Source organism: Bufo gargarizans, chromosome 8, assembly GCF_014858855.1.
Source record: "Bufo gargarizans isolate SCDJY-AF-19 chromosome 8, ASM1485885v1, whole genome shotgun sequence".
Lineage (NCBI taxonomy): Eukaryota > Metazoa > Chordata > Amphibia > Anura > Bufonidae > Bufo > Bufo gargarizans.
Genome location: NC_058087.1, coordinates 52,312,805 through 52,331,664, shown reverse-complemented (window position 1 = coordinate 52,331,664; position 18,860 = coordinate 52,312,805). Strand labels below are relative to the sequence as shown.

The 18,860-nt window shown below is 46.9% G+C and overlaps 1 protein-coding gene across 1 annotated transcript in view; it reads right to left on the bottom strand.

Moving 5' to 3' along the window:
• RBM44 (RNA binding motif protein 44) overlaps positions 1–18,860 on the bottom strand; it is a 77,116-nt gene that overhangs the window by 9,836 nt on the left and 48,420 nt on the right. The window contains exons 8-9 of the mRNA XM_044304752.1: positions 18,526–18,653; positions 18,310–18,450 (exon numbers count right to left, since the gene is read on the bottom strand). Of these exons, the coding sequence (XP_044160687.1) occupies positions 18,324–18,450; positions 18,526–18,653 (255 nt within the window). The 3' untranslated portion in view covers positions 18,310–18,323. The remainder of the gene's footprint in view (positions 1–18,309; positions 18,451–18,525; positions 18,654–18,860) is intronic.

Sequence of the window (18,860 nt, the reverse complement as noted above, 5' to 3'; positions counted from 1 at the left end):
GTCCCCCAAGGAAAGAGCGAGAAAGAGATTTTACTGGTAAGTTATACAAAAATCTCGTTTTCTCGCCCAGTTTCCTTGGGGGACACAGAAGACCTTGGGACGTTCAAAAGCAGTCCAAAAGGGGGAGGGACCACAGCACCAAGGTGAAGCACCCGAAAGGCACCAATGAACCGCCGCCTGCAAACCCAGACGGGGCAAGGCAACATCTGCCAAAGTCAAAGTATGCACCCTGAAGAACTCGGTAAGGCGCGTAAGGTAGACCCGTGGCCGCCTTGCCCAAATGCATGGCCGAAGCCCAATGCCTCCGGCCCAGGAGGCACCAACCGCTCTGGTGAAATGAACGGTGACACCAAAGACAGAATCCTGCCCTCGGTGCGGTAACCTCAGCGATAGCCAAACCGATCAAGCGGAGGAAAACCACCCTGGAGTCCGTCAACCCTATGCACAGACCTCCTGGAAACCCAAGAGGCCGAACGGCTACAAGAGTCGGAGATCCCCAAGTAAAAACGGCAAGGCCCAAACAGGTGAGGTGTTGAAGCGAAAGGCAAACACCACCTACAGAAGGAAGGAAGGAAGGAAGGAAGAAACGGGATGTAGAACAGCCCTGTCCTGGAAAAGACAGAAGGCTCGTAACAAAAAAAGGACCATCCCGGCACCCGTCAGAGACACGACTGATACGGAACACAACCGTACAGGACAGAAGGGGTAGAGAGAACTTCTGTAACGGCTCCAAGGACAAGATTGGAGCGCCGAGAGCTCAGTATATAGTCCCCAGGGCGGTACCGAAGGACAGCACAGAGGAACCAAAGAGCCACTCCGAGGAAGAAGGTCTTGGCAGGCCCAGAGGGCCGAGAACGCTGGAAGAGGAAGAACAGCGCCGACACTTGACACCTCAAGTAAAAGACCGAACCATGGGGAGAGAAATTCAGAGTGGGGAATGCACAGCTTCCCACAGAAACCCAGACAAAAAAACCTAAGTCTTACGACAGATCCTGGACGAAACACAGCCAGGAGTGGACAGTAGCGAACCCGCTAGAGTCGCCTGGCAAGCGGGCGAAGACCCAATGTGATCAGGCGCAGACCAGCAACACAGGCAGAAGGGTCGACAAAACTAGACCCGTCGGCCCTCGAACAACGTTATCCCGTATCCACCCGAGTGGGGGAGCAGGACAGATGGAAAGAACCCAAAGGATCCGCCAGATGCCAGGAGAAGACAGGCTAAAGTCCATGCTGATGTAACCACGTTGTACCGTCCCGGTGTGGGAGATCAAGGACAATCTGGACCGAAAAGGTAGTCCCCCCAAGTTATCGAGAAGGTAAGTCTACAGCAGGACCATCGTCTTAGAATGGGCCACGCAATCTGCACCCAGCGGGAGGACAGAACGCGGTAGACTCGGTAAATAGGCACACAGCTAATACAGCCAGTGTGAACAAGGGAGACAGTACGAGACCAAAAGGAACACCGGAACCATCCACATGAACAACCATGCTCTCCCCAGAGGGGAGGACAGCGAAGAACAGCCTCTGAAATCTGGCGGGAAGCCACATTGGAGCGATCTGTACCGAGCGGGAGCCAAACAAGGCCGGCGAGATAAGGCAGTCGAGACAGAGGCCGGCATAACACCCTCCAACCGAAAGGAGGAGGAGTGGGCAACAGGGAAGCCATAGGACCGCTCAAAAGCAGAACCCGCTATACTGTGAGACGCCCGGTCCACCGCCTCGCAGAAGGCGAGTACCTTGAAGAACCCAAGGCGGAGGTCCTCCGGACCCGGGTAACTGAGCACCCAAGAGAAGTTGGGTGACCCTCCCGAGAAGAGCAGCCCGAACCTGGTAGCAGATCAGACAGAAGCGTAGAGGCGCCAAGAGGAAGGACTCATACCACACTGCATCCGAAGAGGAGGAAATTGCAGCAGGCAAGGGAACCGCAGTCCCGCCAGAGCAAACGAAGAATTCGAGAGGCGCTGCAGACAACAGCACTCTCGACTATGTGACCACCAGCGCAGGGAAGCAATGCCGCAGAAGGACGAATGGGCATGCATCTAGGACCCACGAACACTCCCTGGAATGTGAATGAGCACCACCCAGCTCGGTGCAGCAGAGAGCAATAGAACCTGTTCGGTCATGAGGACAGAATGAAACTCCTTAGGGACGAGTGCAAGGCTTGCGGCAAGCATTGCATCCCAAGAAACAAAGGTATGCCGCAGGAAGCAGGTGAGGCATACGTACGAGCAGCCCCGTAAGCAGCGAGAAGGCCAACCCACCTAGAAAAAGGGGGGCTCGCCCCAGAGTGCCACAGCATGTACGGAATTGCAAAGTGCAACCTGAAAGGGAGTTATGCACAAACCTAAGGGGGGAATTGTAGCTGGCCAACAGCAGTCGGCAAGAGTGCAAAGGCCCGTCCCAAAAGGAAGTGATGCCTAAGGCCGTACCCACTTCAGAGAAGCAGGACATACCCTATAAACCAGCAGGAACGCAGGAGGTCCACCTAGCGAAAGGGTAACATGAACAGGGTATCCTAGCATTAAGTGAGTGTGCCACAATACACCCAACACTGAACTCAGCGAGAGTGCAACTACTCTGCCAACGAAGGGGGACATGTACAAGTCCAGCACAGCCATATAAGGACAGCCGTAAATTTCATGAGCGTGCCAAATTCTGCCCTTGAAATGAGAGGTGGTCACGCACAAGGCCAGCACCGTATCCAAAGGAAGTGCAAGCGTTCCACCCCTGTTAGAGGGCCATTCTCATGGCCAGCAATGTATCCGGTGAGAGTGTAGCATGCCGCCCAGAAAAAAGGGGGGTAAAGCACATGGCCAGCATCTCATCCAGGGAGAGTGCGAGCACACCGCCATGCATGGGAGTCATACACATGGCCAGCAACGTACTGGCGAGAGACAAACAGTCACTAAGAATGCGTGCATGTCGCCTGAGGAAGGAAGGCAAGCCCCTGGCTGGCAGCGAATCCAGCAAGAGTGCGTACACCGCCCACGGAAGAGGGGTCATGCATATGGCCGACAGCGGATCCAGCGAGAGTGCAAGCACCCTGCCATGTATGGGGCACATGCACATGGCCAGCGACGTACCTGCGAGGAAACAACCACAGACAGAGGGATGTATGCAAGCTGCCTGAGGGAAGGAGGCATACCCAAGGCCGGCAGGGAATCCAATGAGAGTGCAGCATACCGCCTAAGAAATGGCCGGCAGCGAAACCAGTGAGAGTGCAGCATAATAACATAGTACATAAGTACATCATAGCACATCAGTGAGAGTGCAGCATTCCGCCTATGGAAGGGGGTCGTGCACATAGCCAGTACCGTATCCGGTGAGAGTGCAGTATTCCGCCTAAAAAGGGGGGGGTCATGCACATGATCGGCAACAGATCCAGTGAGAGTGCTGCGTTCCGCCCAGGAAGGGGGTCACGCACATGGCCGGCCACGCACATGGCCGGCAGCGAATCCAGTGAGTGCTGCGTACCGCCCACGGAAGGGGGTCACGCACATGGCCGGCAGCAAAAACCAGAGAGTGCAGCGTTCCGCTTATGGAAGGGGGTCGTGCACATGGCAAGCACCGTATCCGGTGAAGGTGCAGTATTCCGCCTAAGAAGGGGGTCATGCACATGGCCAGCCAGGGAGAGTGCAGTAGCCCGCCTAGGAGGGGGGGGGGGGGGGGATGCACATGGCAGGCACCATAACTGGAGAGACGATGAATGCTGCCTGCAGAAGGGCCGAACGCACTTGGCCAGCACCGTATCCTGGAAGAGGCAAGAAAAAACCGCCTAAAAGGGGAAATACCCTAGCAGCGATGCAGGCTGGGAGCGCAACACCATGCCGCCTGTGGAAAGAGGTCATGCAGACATGCAGCATCACTGATGAGGCTGCAGCGTCCTGCGCAGTCTAATAGAAATCATGATCTATTATTATTTAATTTTTATTTTATTTTTTAATTTACTTATTTATTGAAACACAGCCTCTGAGGCTAAAGGGGAGCCACCATATAGGGGCACCTGAGACACAGGAGAAAAGGGGGCCAACTAAACAGACCCATTTTTTGGGGGCCGGCCTGTACCCCAAAGGGTTAACAGGAATCCGGCCTGGAGGGCGGCGTGCGATCCCCTGGGGGCGGAGGAACCTCCAGGCGGGAAAAATTTGCGCCTGGAGAAGTTCCCGCCACCTCCACCAGAGACCGGAATATTGCGGCCTAGTAGGCCGCGAAGCCGGGGGCTAAGTTGCCGCCCCGGCCCGTTATACCGCCGGGACCTGAGGCGGAATGCTGCGGCGTCCTGCCGCCTCAAACCAGCCGCGGGAGCCCACCCCGCGGGCCGGTCGGAAATGCGGCCCAGCAGGCCGCGAAGCATGGGACCAAATTTGCGGGCCCCGCCGACCGGCACCTGCTGGGGCATAGGCAAGCCCAATGCCGGCCGCGGGAGCCCACCCCGCCGCCGGACGAGACAGGGGCCGGAACAGCGTTTGCCGGCCCGGGAGCCCACCCCGCCGGCCGGAAGAGACAGGGACCCGGAATGGCGTTTGCCGGCCGCGGGAGCCCACCCTGCCGCCGGACGAGACAGGGGCCGGAATAGCGTTTGCCGGCTGCGTGAGCCCACCCCGCCGCCGGACGAGACAGGGGCCGGAATGGCGGCTTGCCGGCCGCGGGAGCCCACCCCGCCGCCGGACGAGACAGGGGCCGGAATGGCGGCTTGCTGGCCGCGGGAGCCGCGGAGCCTAAAAATTTCTGCCGCACCGGAATATTAGTGCACACTCCGGTAAGGCCCAATGTGATGGGGGGGGGGGGGGGTGAGGCCCTAATGTGAGGCCCAATGTGAAAGAGCAGATTGCCGCACTGCGGCACCCCAGGGGCCAGCCTAGGTCCAGCAGGGGAAGAGTCCAGAGGCCCAGTATGGGGGGTCAGGCACGCAGGAGACCATTGGGTGGGGGGTGGGGGACGTAGGGCTGGAGAAGCCACTCTCTTACCACAGCCGTCTTCACCCTCGGTCCATTCCAGCAGGGTCGCCCCTTCAGCTACTGGCACCGTAGTGGCAGGACGCTGGAAGAGGGACTTGGCGTGCGGGCGACCCTTGCGCTGGCGGGATGTAGGGGAGCTAGGCTGCCCTGATCCACCTTGCCTTCTGTGGGGGAGGCAGCAGTGCGGAGACCGGCACTGGCGCAGCTCAACCCCGGGAGAACAGAGAGGTCTAGTGCGTCTCTGTTGTCCCTGATGTTCTGGAACAAAAAGAAAAGAAAAAAGTAAAAATCTAAAATTTAACCAGGAGAAAAGAGCCCTGCAGAGCAGGGAGTGTCTTGCCTCCTTGGACACTAAGCAAAAACTGGCAGTCTCTCTCTCCAGGCTGAGGGTATAGCTGTGGAGGAGGGGCTTAACAGTCTTCACTTAGTGTCACGCCTCCTATGGAGATGAGCTATACCCAAGGTCTTCTGTGTCCCCCAAGGAAACTGGGCGAGAAAGATGTTTTTGTGTCTCCATATTCTGAGCCATAGTTTTTTTTTTTTTTTTGGGCGATTGTTTTAGGTAGGGGCTCATTTTTTGCAGGATGACCGTAACTATTTTGGTGGGCAAACGCCTTTTTGATCGCTTGCTGTTGTTCTTTTTGTGATGTAAGGTGACAAAAAAATGGTTTATTTAGCACAGTTTTTATTTTTTATAGTGTTCATCTGAGGGGTTAGGTTAAGTGATATGTTTATAAAGCCAGTCAATACGGACGAAGCAATACCTAATATGTATACTTCCCCCCCCCCCCTATTTTTTTTAACTATATTTGGGGAAAATTTGGTTTTTGTTTATTTTTACTTAAAACAATTTTTTTTTTGGGGGGGGGGGGACACTTTTATTTAAACGAGGAGGGAACGCCAGGTTAGTTGGCATCCCACGTGCAGGCATATTTATCCATATACTGCATTACTTCTTCACCTCTCATCTATGAGGTAGCCCACGGAGGATCCGACTATCTCGGCGTACCTCAAGACTAGCTGACTGACTGTCATTTCTGGTCTGTAAGATTGATCATTTCATCTAGGGATCGATTTTGATTTTCTTTCATCTCCCCTGGTGAACTGCTCTATGTCCTGGCAGTGAAACATGCGTGTAGGGATTTTTTCATGCATTCTTAGGGACATATAGAATTCCAGATTGAGGGACAGGTTCCGGACAGAGTCGTCCTTATAAGGACGAGTGCCCTGTGGTCAGGCTGCTACCATACCTTTAGTATCAGGGCGGACTGGCTAGACAGCTATAGGGACCGTGTAGGGACCCTGCACACATGTGTATTATTGCCAGCCTTTTTTTGTTTTTCCCTGATGTGTATCCGGATATCCATACAGGATGAGCAACTATCAACACATTGTGTGGTGTAGCATCTGAGGACCGTCCCTGGGTACCAGCCGCCGTGCACTCTAAATTATTGTACTTAGTTTTCGGGTTAATCATTGGCATTATTGATTAGTGGTTATTAACAGTGTATCCCAATGTTCGTTTTCGCACACTACATTTAGGATTTTTTATCTGCATATTGAATTAAATGTTATGTTTTAGGATTATCCTTTCTGATTTACGTATTTACTCCAGGTAAATGTGCAGACATACCTCAGATCTGACCTCTCACTCCCCTTTTGATTATTGACGGATGCAGTGATATCTGTTTTTTTCAGTTTTACATAATAAAGCATTTTTGAAACAAAAAAAATGTTTTTGCTTCTCCATTTTCTGAATGCCATATTCTATTTATTTTTCTGCCAATCGTCTCGTGCAGGGGCTCATTTTTTGCAGGAAGAGTTGACGTTTTTATTGGTACCATTTTTGGGTATAGAAGAGTTTTTTTTATCATTCATTATTACACTTTATGAGGCAAGGTGATCAAACAAATTGGTTGTTTTGGCACAGTTTTTATTTATTTATTTTTACACCGTTCAACTGAGGGGTTAGGTCATGTCATATTTTTATACAGTAGGTTGGTACCGACTTGGCAATAGCTAATATGTATACTTTTTATTATTTAAGTTTTACACAATAACAGCATTTTTGAAACAAAACAAATGTTTTAGTGTCTCAATAGTCTGATAGCCATAGTTTTTTTTTGGGGGGGGGGGGATTTGTCTTAGGTAGGGTCTTATTTTTTGCAGAATGAGGTGACGGTTTGGTTGGTGCCATTTTGGGGGGAATACGCCTTTTTGATCGCTTGGTGTTGCACTTTTTTTGATGTAAGGTGCCAAAAATAGCTTTCTTTTAAAAAAGTCTTTATTTTATTTTTGTTACGGTGTTCATCGGACCATGTGATATATTTATAGAGCAGGTCGTTATGGACGCGGCGATACCCAATATGTGTATTTTCTTTTTTAATATAAAAATCTGAGGAAAGGGGCGTTTTTTCCTATTTTACTTGAAACCTTTTTTTTTTATTAAAAACCTTTTTTTTTTTAAACTTTATTTCTGTCCCACTCTGGGACTTTACTTTTGGGGGTCTGATCCCCTCCTGCAATGCATTACAATACATCTGTATACATATTAGGTATCGCTGCGCCCGTATAGACCGGCTCTATAAACATATCACATGACGTAACCCCTCAGATGAACACCATAAAAAATTAAAACTGTGCTAAATAAACAATTTTTTGGTCACCTTACATCACAAAAAGTAAAACAGCAAGCGATCAAAAAGGCATATGTCCACCAAAATAGTACCAATCTAACAGTCACCTGATCCCGTAAAAAATGAGCCCCTAATCGCCCAAAAATTTTAAAACTATGGCTCAAAATATAGAGACACTAAAACTATTTTTTTTTGTTTTAAAAAAGCTGTTATTGTGTAAAACTTTAATAAATAAAAAGTATACATATTAGGTATCGCCACGTCCGTAATAAGCTGCTCTATAAAAATATCACATGACCTAACACCTCAGGTGAACACCGTAAAAAAAAAAAAAGTAAGAAAAAACAATTTTTGGTCACCTTACATCACAAAAAGTGTAATAGCAAGCGATCAATCAGTCATCTCATCCCGCAAAAAAAATGAGACCCTACCTAAGATAATCGCCCAAAAACTGAAAAAAATATGGAGACACTAAAACAGGATTTTTTTTGTTTCAAACATTGTGTAAAACTTACATTAAAAAAAATAAAAAAATTGTATCCATATTAGGTATCGCCGTGTCCGTGACAACCTGGTCTATAAAAATACCACATGACCAAAATACCACATGAATGTTGTAAATAACAAAAAATTTAAACTGTGCCAAAACAGCCATTTGTTGTTTCCTTGCCCCACAAAAAGTGTAATATAGAGCAACCAAAAATCATATGTACCCTAAACTAGTACCAACAAAACTACCACCCTATCCCGTAGTTTGTAAAATGGGGTCACCTTTGGGGAGTTTCTACTCTAAGGGGGCATCAGGGGGGCTTCAAATGGGACATGGTGTCAAAAAAAAGTCCAGTAAAATCTGCCTTCCAAAAACCGCATGGCATTTCTTTCCTTCTGCGCCATGCCGTGTGCCCATACAGCAGTTTACGACCACATATGGGGTGTTTCTGTAAACTATAGAATCAGAGTCATAAATATTGAGTTTTGTTTGGCTGTTAACCCTTGCTTTGTAACTGGAAAAAAAATTAAATTGGGAAATCTGCCAAAAAAGTGAAATTCTGAAAACTTATCTCTATTTTCCATTAATTCTTGTGGAACACCTAAAGGGTTAACAAAGTTTGTAAAATCAGTTTTGAATACCTTGAGGGGTGTAGTTTCTAGAATGGAGTCATTTGTGGGTGGTTTCTATTATGTAAGCCTCACAAAGTGACTTCAGACCTGAACGGGTCCTTAAAAAGAGGGTTTATGAAAATTTCTGAGAAATTTCAAGATTTGCTTCTAAACTTCTAAGCCTTGTAAAGTCCCCCAAAAATATAATGGCATTCCCAAAATGATCCTAACATGAAGTAGACATATAGGGAATGTAAAGTAACTATTTTTGTATGTATTACTATGTATTATAGAAGTAGAGAAATTGAAACTTGGAAATTTGTAAATTTTGGGCAAATTTTGTATTTTTTTCATAAATAAAAATGATTTTTTTTAACTCCATTTTACCAGTGTCATGAAGTACAATATGTGATGGAAAAAAAAAAATCTCAGAATGGCCTGGATAAGAAAGCGTTTTAAAGTTATCACCACATAAAGTGGCACTGGTCAGATTTGCAAAAAATGGCCTGGTCCTGAAGGTGAAAATGAGCCCGGTCCTTAACCTCTTAAGGACATAGGGCGTACAGGTACGCCCTTGTGCCCTGGTACTTAAGGACACAGGGCGTACATGTACGCCCTGTGCATTTTCGATCACCGCCGCACGGCGGGCGGTGATCGGAACCCCGTGCCTGCTCAAATCATTGAGCAGGCACTTGGAGCAAATGCGCCGGGGGGTCCGGTGACCCCCCCACGTATGCGATCGCAGAAAACCGCAGGTCAATTCAGACCTGCGGTTTTCTGCGTTTCCGGGTTATTCGGGTCTCTGAAGTCCCGATAACCCGGAACAGGATGGTGATGGTGGTGTGATTTCACCCCACCAATCACCATCCAGCGATCCTGAGTGGTGATGGTGACATCACCACTCAGGATCGCTTTCTGATTGGTCTGTGGGCGGTCCGGCGGCAGATTCAAAAAAGGCAGGCGCTCCTCTCCTCCTCCTTTTGTGTTCCGGAGCCGGAGGAGAGAGGAGCTGCCTGCACGTGTCTGCCACCGCTGCCTGCACCCCGATCTGTGCCCCCCAGGACCCGATCTGTGCCCCCCAGGACCCGATCTGTGCCCCCCAGGACCCGATCTGTGCCCCATCAGGTACATAGGGACAGCTAGGGAAAGTTTGGTTTAGGCAGGGAAAAAAAAGGGAAAGTTAGTTTTTCAACTTTGATTGCATCACCCTAAGTTAGGGTGTCTGGGGTCCACAGCACAGCTGTGTGACCCTAGACCCCCCAGGGGTGCTGCCACCTGCCCCCCCCCCCACCTTTTTTGGGGTGCATTTTATTTTTTTTCGTGTACGCTGACTGTGGCCGGCACTTAGTGTCCGGCCACTGTTAGCGCATCGCACACCCCACCGCTGATCAACTTCGGACGGTTGATCAGCGGTTTTGAATTTTTTTCCCCACATTTTTTGCCCTTTTTTTTAGTTAGTTTATTTTATTTTTTTTCTGTTAGTTTTAGGGTGAGTTCGTGAACACCCGTGCCCCCACACACACGCACACAAAATAAAGAGTTACACACACGCACATATACACGCAGACACACACTCCCCTATGGCCCGCCGGACGTTCTCGGCCGAGGAGGCATACGCCCAGATTGCCTCTGACTCCGAGAGTCCCAGTGAGGATGAGGATGACCCCACATTCCTGTTGTCATCCGCATCCTCCTCATCATCTAGCGATGATGATGAGCCCCCAAGGCGGCGGAGACGCCGCCAGGCGGAGCAAGGGGACCGCCATGTTAGGGACCCTGTGGCCCACACTAGTACGAGCAGCTCTGGGGCTCGTACTGGTTTCCCGGCCCACCAGTTAAATCCACCGGAGCCCCCTGCCGGTGAACTTGTCTGGTGTAGCCCAGAGCGATACGAGCCTGTGATTCCTGATTTTGTAGGCCAATCAGGAATCCAGATTTCCACAGTGGGCTACACTGAATATGACTTTTTTTGTCATTTTTTCAGTGACCCACTGGTAAATCTGATGGTGGAGCAGACGAATCTGTACGCCCAACAGTTCGTCGCTCAACACCCGGGCTCCTTTTTGGCCAGGCCCGGTGGCTGGACGCCGGTCAGTGCAGCCGAAATGAGGACATTTTGGGGCCTCGTGCTGCATATGGGCCTGGTCAAAAAACCCAGTGTCAGGCTGTACTGGAGTGGGGACGTCCTATACCAGGCCCCACTTTACAGTACAGCCATGACACGCTCCCGGTTTGAGGCCATCCGGAAATGTCTGCATTATTCCGATAATGCAGCATGTCCCCCCCGAGGTGATCCTGCCCATGACCGTCTGTACAAGATACGGCCGGTCATCGATCACTTTGGGGCCAAATTCATGGAGGCCTATGTACCTGGAAGAGAGGTCGCGGTTGATGAGTCTCTCATTGCGTTCAAGGGGAGACTCATTTTCCGCCAGTATGTGCCCTCCAAGCGGGCGAGGTATGGCGTGAAGCTATACAAAATTTGTGAGAGTACCTCAGGGTACACTTACAAATTTCGTGTGTACGAGGGGCGAGATTCCCGGATTCAACCCCCAGAATGTCCCCCCACTCTGGGTGTTACCGGGAAACTTGTGTGGGACCTTATGTACCCACTGCTGGATAAGGGTTACCACCTTTACGTGGATAACTTTTATACCAGTATCCCCTTGTTCCAGTCCCTTGCCGCCAGATCCACGTCCGCTTGTGGGACCGTGCGGAAAAATCAACGTGGCCTCCCTGCCCACCCCCTCCAGGTACCTATCCCCAGGGGTGAGACCCGTGCCCTTACCACTGGAAACCTGTTGCTGGTCAGGTATAAGGACAAGAGGGATGTCCTTATGCTGTCCACAATTCATGGTAACGGCATCACCCCTGTCCCTGTGCGAGGTACCGCGGCAACGGTCCTCAAGCCCGATTGTATCGTCGCTTACAATCGGTATATGGGAGGAGTTGATCTCTCTGATCAAGTCCTCAAGCCATATAACGCCATGCGCAAAACCCGGGCATGGTACAAAAAAGTTGGTCTACTTGGTGCAGGTTGCCATGTACAACTCTTTTGTACTATCCCGAAGCGCTGGCAGCACAGGGACTAGGGCTGCAACGATTAATCGATGTAATCGATTATATTCGATAACTGGATTCGTTGTCGACGAATCCAGTTATCGAATAATCGCCGATTCGTTGCTATGCGGGCGGGCGCTGCATCTTTATTTTACCTTTTTACAATGACGCTCCCGCTCCTGTAACAGCCAGGCAGAGCGGACGGCGGCGTAACGTCACTCAATCACGTGACGCGCCTGCTCCGCCTCCTTCATTCATGAAGTGGGCGGAGCAGGCGCGTCACGTGATTGAGTGACGTTACGCCGCCGTCCGCTCTGCCTGGCTGTTACAGGAGCGGGAGCGTCATTGTAAAAAGGTAAAATAAAGATGCAAGCGCCGGGGCTGTTAGGGGGAAGGGGGGTCTGTGTATAGCACTGCTATGGGGAGGGGGGAGGATCTGTCTATAGCACTGCTATGGGGAGGAGGGGGGGTCTGTGTATGGCACTGCTATGGGGAGGGGGGTCTGTGCACTGTTATGAGGAAAGGGATCTGTGCACTGTTATGCCCATAACAGTGCACATATCCCCCTCTCCATAACTACGCCGTCCACAGATCCCCCATAATAGTGTCGTCCACAGATCCCCCATAATAGTGTCGTCCACAGATCCCCCATAAACGCCGTCCACAGATCCCCCATAAGTGTCGTCCACAGATCCCCCATAAGTGTCGTCCACAGATCCCCCATAAGTGTCGTCCACAGATCCCCCCATAAGTGTCGTCCACAGATCCCCCATAAGTGTCGTCCACAGATCCCCCATAAGTGTCGTCCACAGATCCCCCATAAGTGTCGTCCACAGATCCCCCATAAGTGTCGTCCACAGATCCCCCCATAAGTGTCGTCCACAGATCCCCCCCATAAGTGTCGTCCACAGATCCCCCCATAAGTGTCGTCCACAGATCCCCCCCATAAGTGTCGTCCACAGATCCCCCCCATAAGTGTCGTCCACAGATCCCCCCCATAAGTGTCGTCCACAGATCCCCCCATAAGTGTCGTCCACAGATCCCCCATAAGTGTCGTCCACAGATCCCCCCATAAGTGTCGTCCACAGATCCCCCCATAAGTGTCGTCCACAGATCCCCCCATAAGTGTCGTCCACAGATCCCCCATAAGTGTCGTCCACAGATCCCCCATAAGTGTCGTCCACAGATCCCCCATAAGTGTCGTCCACAGATCCCCCATAAGTGTCGTCCACAGATCCCCCATAAGTGTCGTCCACAGATCCCCCATAAGTGTCGTCCACAATTTGTTTTAATATGGCCTTTGAACATAATTTTTCAAGTAAGATCATATAAACCTCTGTTTTGTAATTTTGTCGTTTTTCCCGATTAATCGATTAATCGTAGAAATTAATCGGCAACTAATCGATTATTCAAATAATCGTTAGCTGCAGCCCTAACAGGGACATTCCTCCAGTTCTATGAGGCAGTCCTCAAGGCCCTGATCTTTTCGGACCGGGAAAGAGCAGGCCGGAGTACCTCGGGAACTGTAGGTGCCCGGATCGTCCCTGGCCAACACTTTCCAGGTGTGGTCCCCCATACTGGAAAGAAGGGACGAACCCAAAAAAAGTGCAGAGTGTGTCGCAGGAGGGGTATACGGAAGGACACAACTACTCAGTGCGACACTTGCCCCGATCATCCGGGCCTCTGCATTGACGGTTGCTTCAGGGAGTATCACACTTCCATGGAGTACTAAATTTATATCCCAATTTAGCACTGACATCGGATAAAAAAAACTGGTTCTCAGACTTGACACCCAAAAGAAACTAAAATAATTTATTAAAAGTAGACATATTAGGTATCGCCACGTCGGTAATAATCTCCTCTATAAAACTACCCCATGACCTAACCCCCCAGATTAACACGGTCAAGGAAAAAAAAAAAAAAAATGTGCAAAAAAAGGTTTTTTTTGTCACCTTACATAATAAAAAGTTTAATAGCAAGCGATCAAAAAGTCATATAGCCCCCCAAAAAGTGCCAATAAAGCCGTCCGCTCATCCCACAAAAAATGAGCCCCCACATGAGATAATTGGATAATTTTTTTTTTTTACAAAAATGACCCTTAGACTTTAGAGATACCCCCAAAAAAATTTGAATCAAAAAAGATAATATAGTCTAAAACCAAAATAATTGTAAAAAAAGTTGACTTATCAGGTATTGCCGCGTCCGTAAGAATCTCCTCTATAAAAATACCCCATGACCCAACCCCCCAGATTAACACGGTCAAAAAAAAAAAAAAATAGGTGCAAAAAAATAATTTTTTTGTCACCTTACATAACAAAAAGTTTAATAGCAAGCGATAAAAAAGTCATATAGCCCCCAAAATAGTGCCAATAAAACCGTCCGCTCATCCCGCAAAAAATGAGTCCCCACATGAGATAATTGGATAAAAAAAAAAAAAAAAATGACCCTTAGACTTTAGAGATACCCAAAAAAAGATTTGTATCAAAAAAGATAATATAGTCAAAAACCTAAATAATTGTAAAAAAAAAAGTAGACTTATTAGGTATTGCCGCGTCCGTAAAAATCTCCTCTATAAAAATATCCCATTACCTAACCCCCCAGATTAACACAGTAAAAAAAAAAAAAAAAAACAGTGCCAAAACCGCTATTTTTGGCACTTTTCCATTTCAATCAGTTTTTTCCGGTAATAAAACAAGGGTTAACAACCAAACAAAACTTAATATTTATTACCCTGATACTGCAGTTCACAGAAACACCACATTTGTGGTCGTAAACTGCTGTATCAGTAAAAGGGAGGCCGCAAAAGGAAAGGACCGACATGGTTTCTGGAAGGCCGATTTTGATGGCCTTTTTTATTGACACCATGTCCCTTTTGAAGCCCCCCTGATGTACCCTAGAGTAAAAACTCCCCAAAACTGACCCCATCTAAGAAACTACACCCCTCAAGGTATTCAAAACTGATTATACAAACTTCATTAACCCTTTAGGTGTTCCTCAACAGTTAATGGCAAATGGAGATGAAATTTCAGAATTTCAATTTTTGGTAACCTTGCGTCACAAAAATGTAATATAGAGCAACCAAAAATCATATTTACCCTAAAAATAGTCCCCAAAAAAATGCCACCTTATCCCGTAGTTTCCAAAATGGGGTCACTTTTAGGGAGTTTCTACTCTAGGGGTGCATCAGGGGGCTTCAAATGGGACATGGTGTAAATAAACCAGTCCATAAAAATCAGCCCTCCAAAAACCAAACGGCGCACCTTTCCCTCTACGCCCCGCTGTGTGGCCGTACAGTAGTTTACGGCCACATATTGGGTGTTTCTGTAAACGGCAGAGTCAGGGCAATAAAGATACAGTCTTGTTTGGCTGTTAACCCTTGATTTGTTAGTGGAAAAAATGGGTTAAAATGGAAAATTAGACAAAAAAATGAAATTTGCAAATTTCATCCCCATTTGCCAATAACTCTTGCGCAACACCTAAAGGGTTAACGACGAATGTAAAATCAGTTTTGAATACCTTGAGGGGTGTAGTTTCTTAGATGGGGTCACTTTTAGGGAGTTTCTACTCTAGGGGTGCATCAGGGGTCTTCAAATGGGACATGGTGTAAATAAACCAGTCCATAAAAATCAGCCCGCCAAAAACCAAACGGCGCACCTTTCCCTCTACGCCCCGCTGTGTGGCCGTACAGTAGTTTACGGCCACATATTGGGTGTTTCTGTAAACGGCAGAGTCAGGGCAATAAAGATACAGTCTTGTTTGGCTGTTAACCCTTGTTTTGTTAGTGGAAAAATATGGGTTAAAATGGAAAATTAGACAAAAAAATGAAATTTGCAAATTTCATCCCCATTTGCCAATAACTCTTGTGCAACACCTAAAGGGTTAACGACGTATGTAAAATCAGTTTTGAATACCTTGAGGGGTGTAGTTTCTTAGATGGGGTCACTTTTAGGGAGTTTCTACTCTAGGGGTGCATCAGGGGTCTTCAAATGGGACATGGTGTAAATAAACCAGTCCATAAAAATCAGCCCTCCAAAAACCAAACGGCGCACCTTTCACTCTATGCCCCGCTGTGTGGCCGTACAGTAGTTTACGGCCACATATTGGGTGTTTCTGTAAACGGCAGAGTCAGGGTAATAAAGATACAGTCTTGTTTGGCTGTTAACCCTTGCTTTGTTAGTGGAAAAAATGGGTTAAAATAAAAAATTTGACAAAAAAAAGAAATTCTCAAATTTCATCCCCATTTGCCAATAACTCTTGTGCAACACCTAAAGGGTTAACAACGTATGTAAAATCAGTTTTGAATACCTTGAGGGGTGTAGTTTCTTAGATGGGGTCATTTTTGGGTGGTTTCTATTATGTAAGCCTCGCAAAGTGACTTCAGACCTGAACTGGTCCCTAAAAATGTCGTTTTTGTAAATTGCTGAAAAATTTCAAGATTTGCTTCTAAACTTCTAAGCCTTATAACATCCCCAAAAAATAAAATATCATTCCCAAAACAATTCAAACATAAAGTAGACATATGGGGAATGTAAAGTCATCACAATTTTTGGGGGTATTACTATGTATTACAGAAGTAGAGAAACTGAAACTTTGAAATTTGCTAATTTTTCCAAAAATTTGTTAAATTAGGTATTTTTTGGTGCAAAAAAAAATATTTTTTTGACTTCATTTCACCAGTGTCATGAAGTACAATATGTGACGAAAAAACAATCTCAGAACGGCCTGGATAAGTCAAAGCGTTTTAAAGTTATCAGCACTTAAAGTGACACTGGTCAGATTTGCAAAAAATGGCCTGGTCCTAAGGTGTAAAAAGGCTGTGTCCTTAAGGGGTTAAGAAGTTAAAGGGTTTTTATCACTTCAATATCATTTATCATGTAGATAAAGTTAATACAAGCCACTTACTAATTTATTGACTGTCCATATTGCTTCCTTTGCTGGCTGGATTAATTTTTCTATCATATTATATTGTACAATGCTAGTTTCCATTGGCAGGAGCTCCGTACAATATTAGAATGAAGTTTTATGCAAATAGACTTTGGATGTTTCATCCAAAGTCGGTTCGCTCATCCCCAATTGGTACGACCACCCTGCAATCCATCAGCGTGGCTGTGCTTGCATGCTATACAAAAAAAACACCAGCCTTTTCCGGTCACCAGAGAGGCCGACATCTTTTCCTACAGTGTGCAAGCATGGCCACCACAGATGGGATTGCAGGGTGGTTGCAACCATGGAACTGAGCAATTTAAAACGTAATAGAAAGATGAATCCAGCCAGCAAAGGAAGCAGTATGGATAATACATTAGTAAGTGGTTTGCATAAACTTTCTCTGCATGATAAATATTACTTGCTGAAATGACACAACCTCTTTAAGGCCAACCCCATAAACAGCTCAGTATATGAGTGAGGTGTATTTGGTGACTGATAGCATTCCATGTATAAGTGTATACATAGACACTGTAGCTGTCAGTTACTGAAAACTACCCAGTAACTGGTTCTGAACAATATTAATTGTCCAATTTAGTTACAAACTTGAAAGTAGTACACTTTTTGAAAGCATAGTAAATTTTTTCATTTATTACAATAATATCTTTGTACTGTGTTAGCCAGGACACAGAAAAAGAAGAAAAACTGAAAATGCTCAATAGATACACTTTAAGTCTAACTGAAAAGACAATGACGAATAGCAAGCTACTGTAAACTGCTCGTGTCATTTCCTCTGTTCATCAACCTGTAGGAACTGAGATTACGTGCAATTGGCTACAATCTACAATGAACCTGCACAATACAGAGAATTGACCTTCTCTAAGGCCCCTTTCACACGGGCGAGTATTCCGCGCGGATGCGATGCGCGAGTTAAACGCATTGCACCAGCATTGAATCCCGACCCATTCATTTCTATGGGGCTGTTCACATGAGTGGTGATTTTCACGCATCACTTGTGCGTTGCGTGAAAATCGCAGCATGCTCTATTTTGTGCGTTTTTCACGTAACGCAGGCCTCATAGAAATGAATGGTTATAAGGGAAAATAATAGCATTCTGAATACAGAATGCATAGTAAAATAGCGCTGGAGGGGTTAAATAAAAAATAATTTAACTCACCTTAGTCCACTTGATCGCGCTGCCCGGCATCTAGTCAGGTCCTGTTCAGTGGTGACGTCACTCCGGTCATCACATGATCTTTTACCATGGTGATGGATCATGTGATGACCGGAGTGATGTCACCACAGGTCCTGTTCCGCAAAGGAGACAGAAGAGATGCCGGGCTACGCGATCAAGTGGACCAAGGTGCATTAAATAATTTTCTATTTTTTTTGTAACCCCTCCAGCGCTATTTTACGATGCATTCTGTATTCAGAATGCTATTATTTTCCCTTATAACTATGTTATAAGGGAAAATAATACAATCTTCAGAACATCAATCCCCAGCCCGAACTTCTGCGCGATGTTTTGCACTCGCACGGAAAAATCGCGGGTGTTCCCGCAACGCCCGTCTGAAAGAGGCCTTAGAGTAACCGACCACCCTAAGCTCTAAACAAATCCTACAAAGTAATACCTGTCATGTAACTTTTATGCTGGAGGAATATGTCCAGCTAACTTTGAAGATGCAGCATATATAATTTCTGGAATGGTCAAACCACCAAAGGTCCCTCCTCTGTTCATTCTAACTTCTTCCAGTGTCCTGACAATCTGGTCTCTAGAAATAAATTTTTTATTTTTTATTAAAAAAATGAATGAATTTGAACTTAACAAGTGAACATTAATGACTCACCTCTTAGCACCTTTGTGCAGTTCTGACAGATGCTTTACAACCTTTTTGAACTGGGAGAAGTTTAACTGGTTAGGAATGATGGTGATTGGAAGCTCAGAAGATGTAAGTCGTGGGTATACACCCCAATCCTTAGGATAAGAAATTCTAATTAGATAAGGTATTACTGCAATAGTGCATTCTTTACACACTATATATGTACTATATGATATTTGATAAGGTCAGTAAAATTCTGTGTTGCCGGGTGGCAGAGCCAAAGAATCTTATGCAACTATCTTTTATAGCATACATATAATTTCCCTCAATATTCTGTATTATTGTGCAAAAACCCCTTGGGC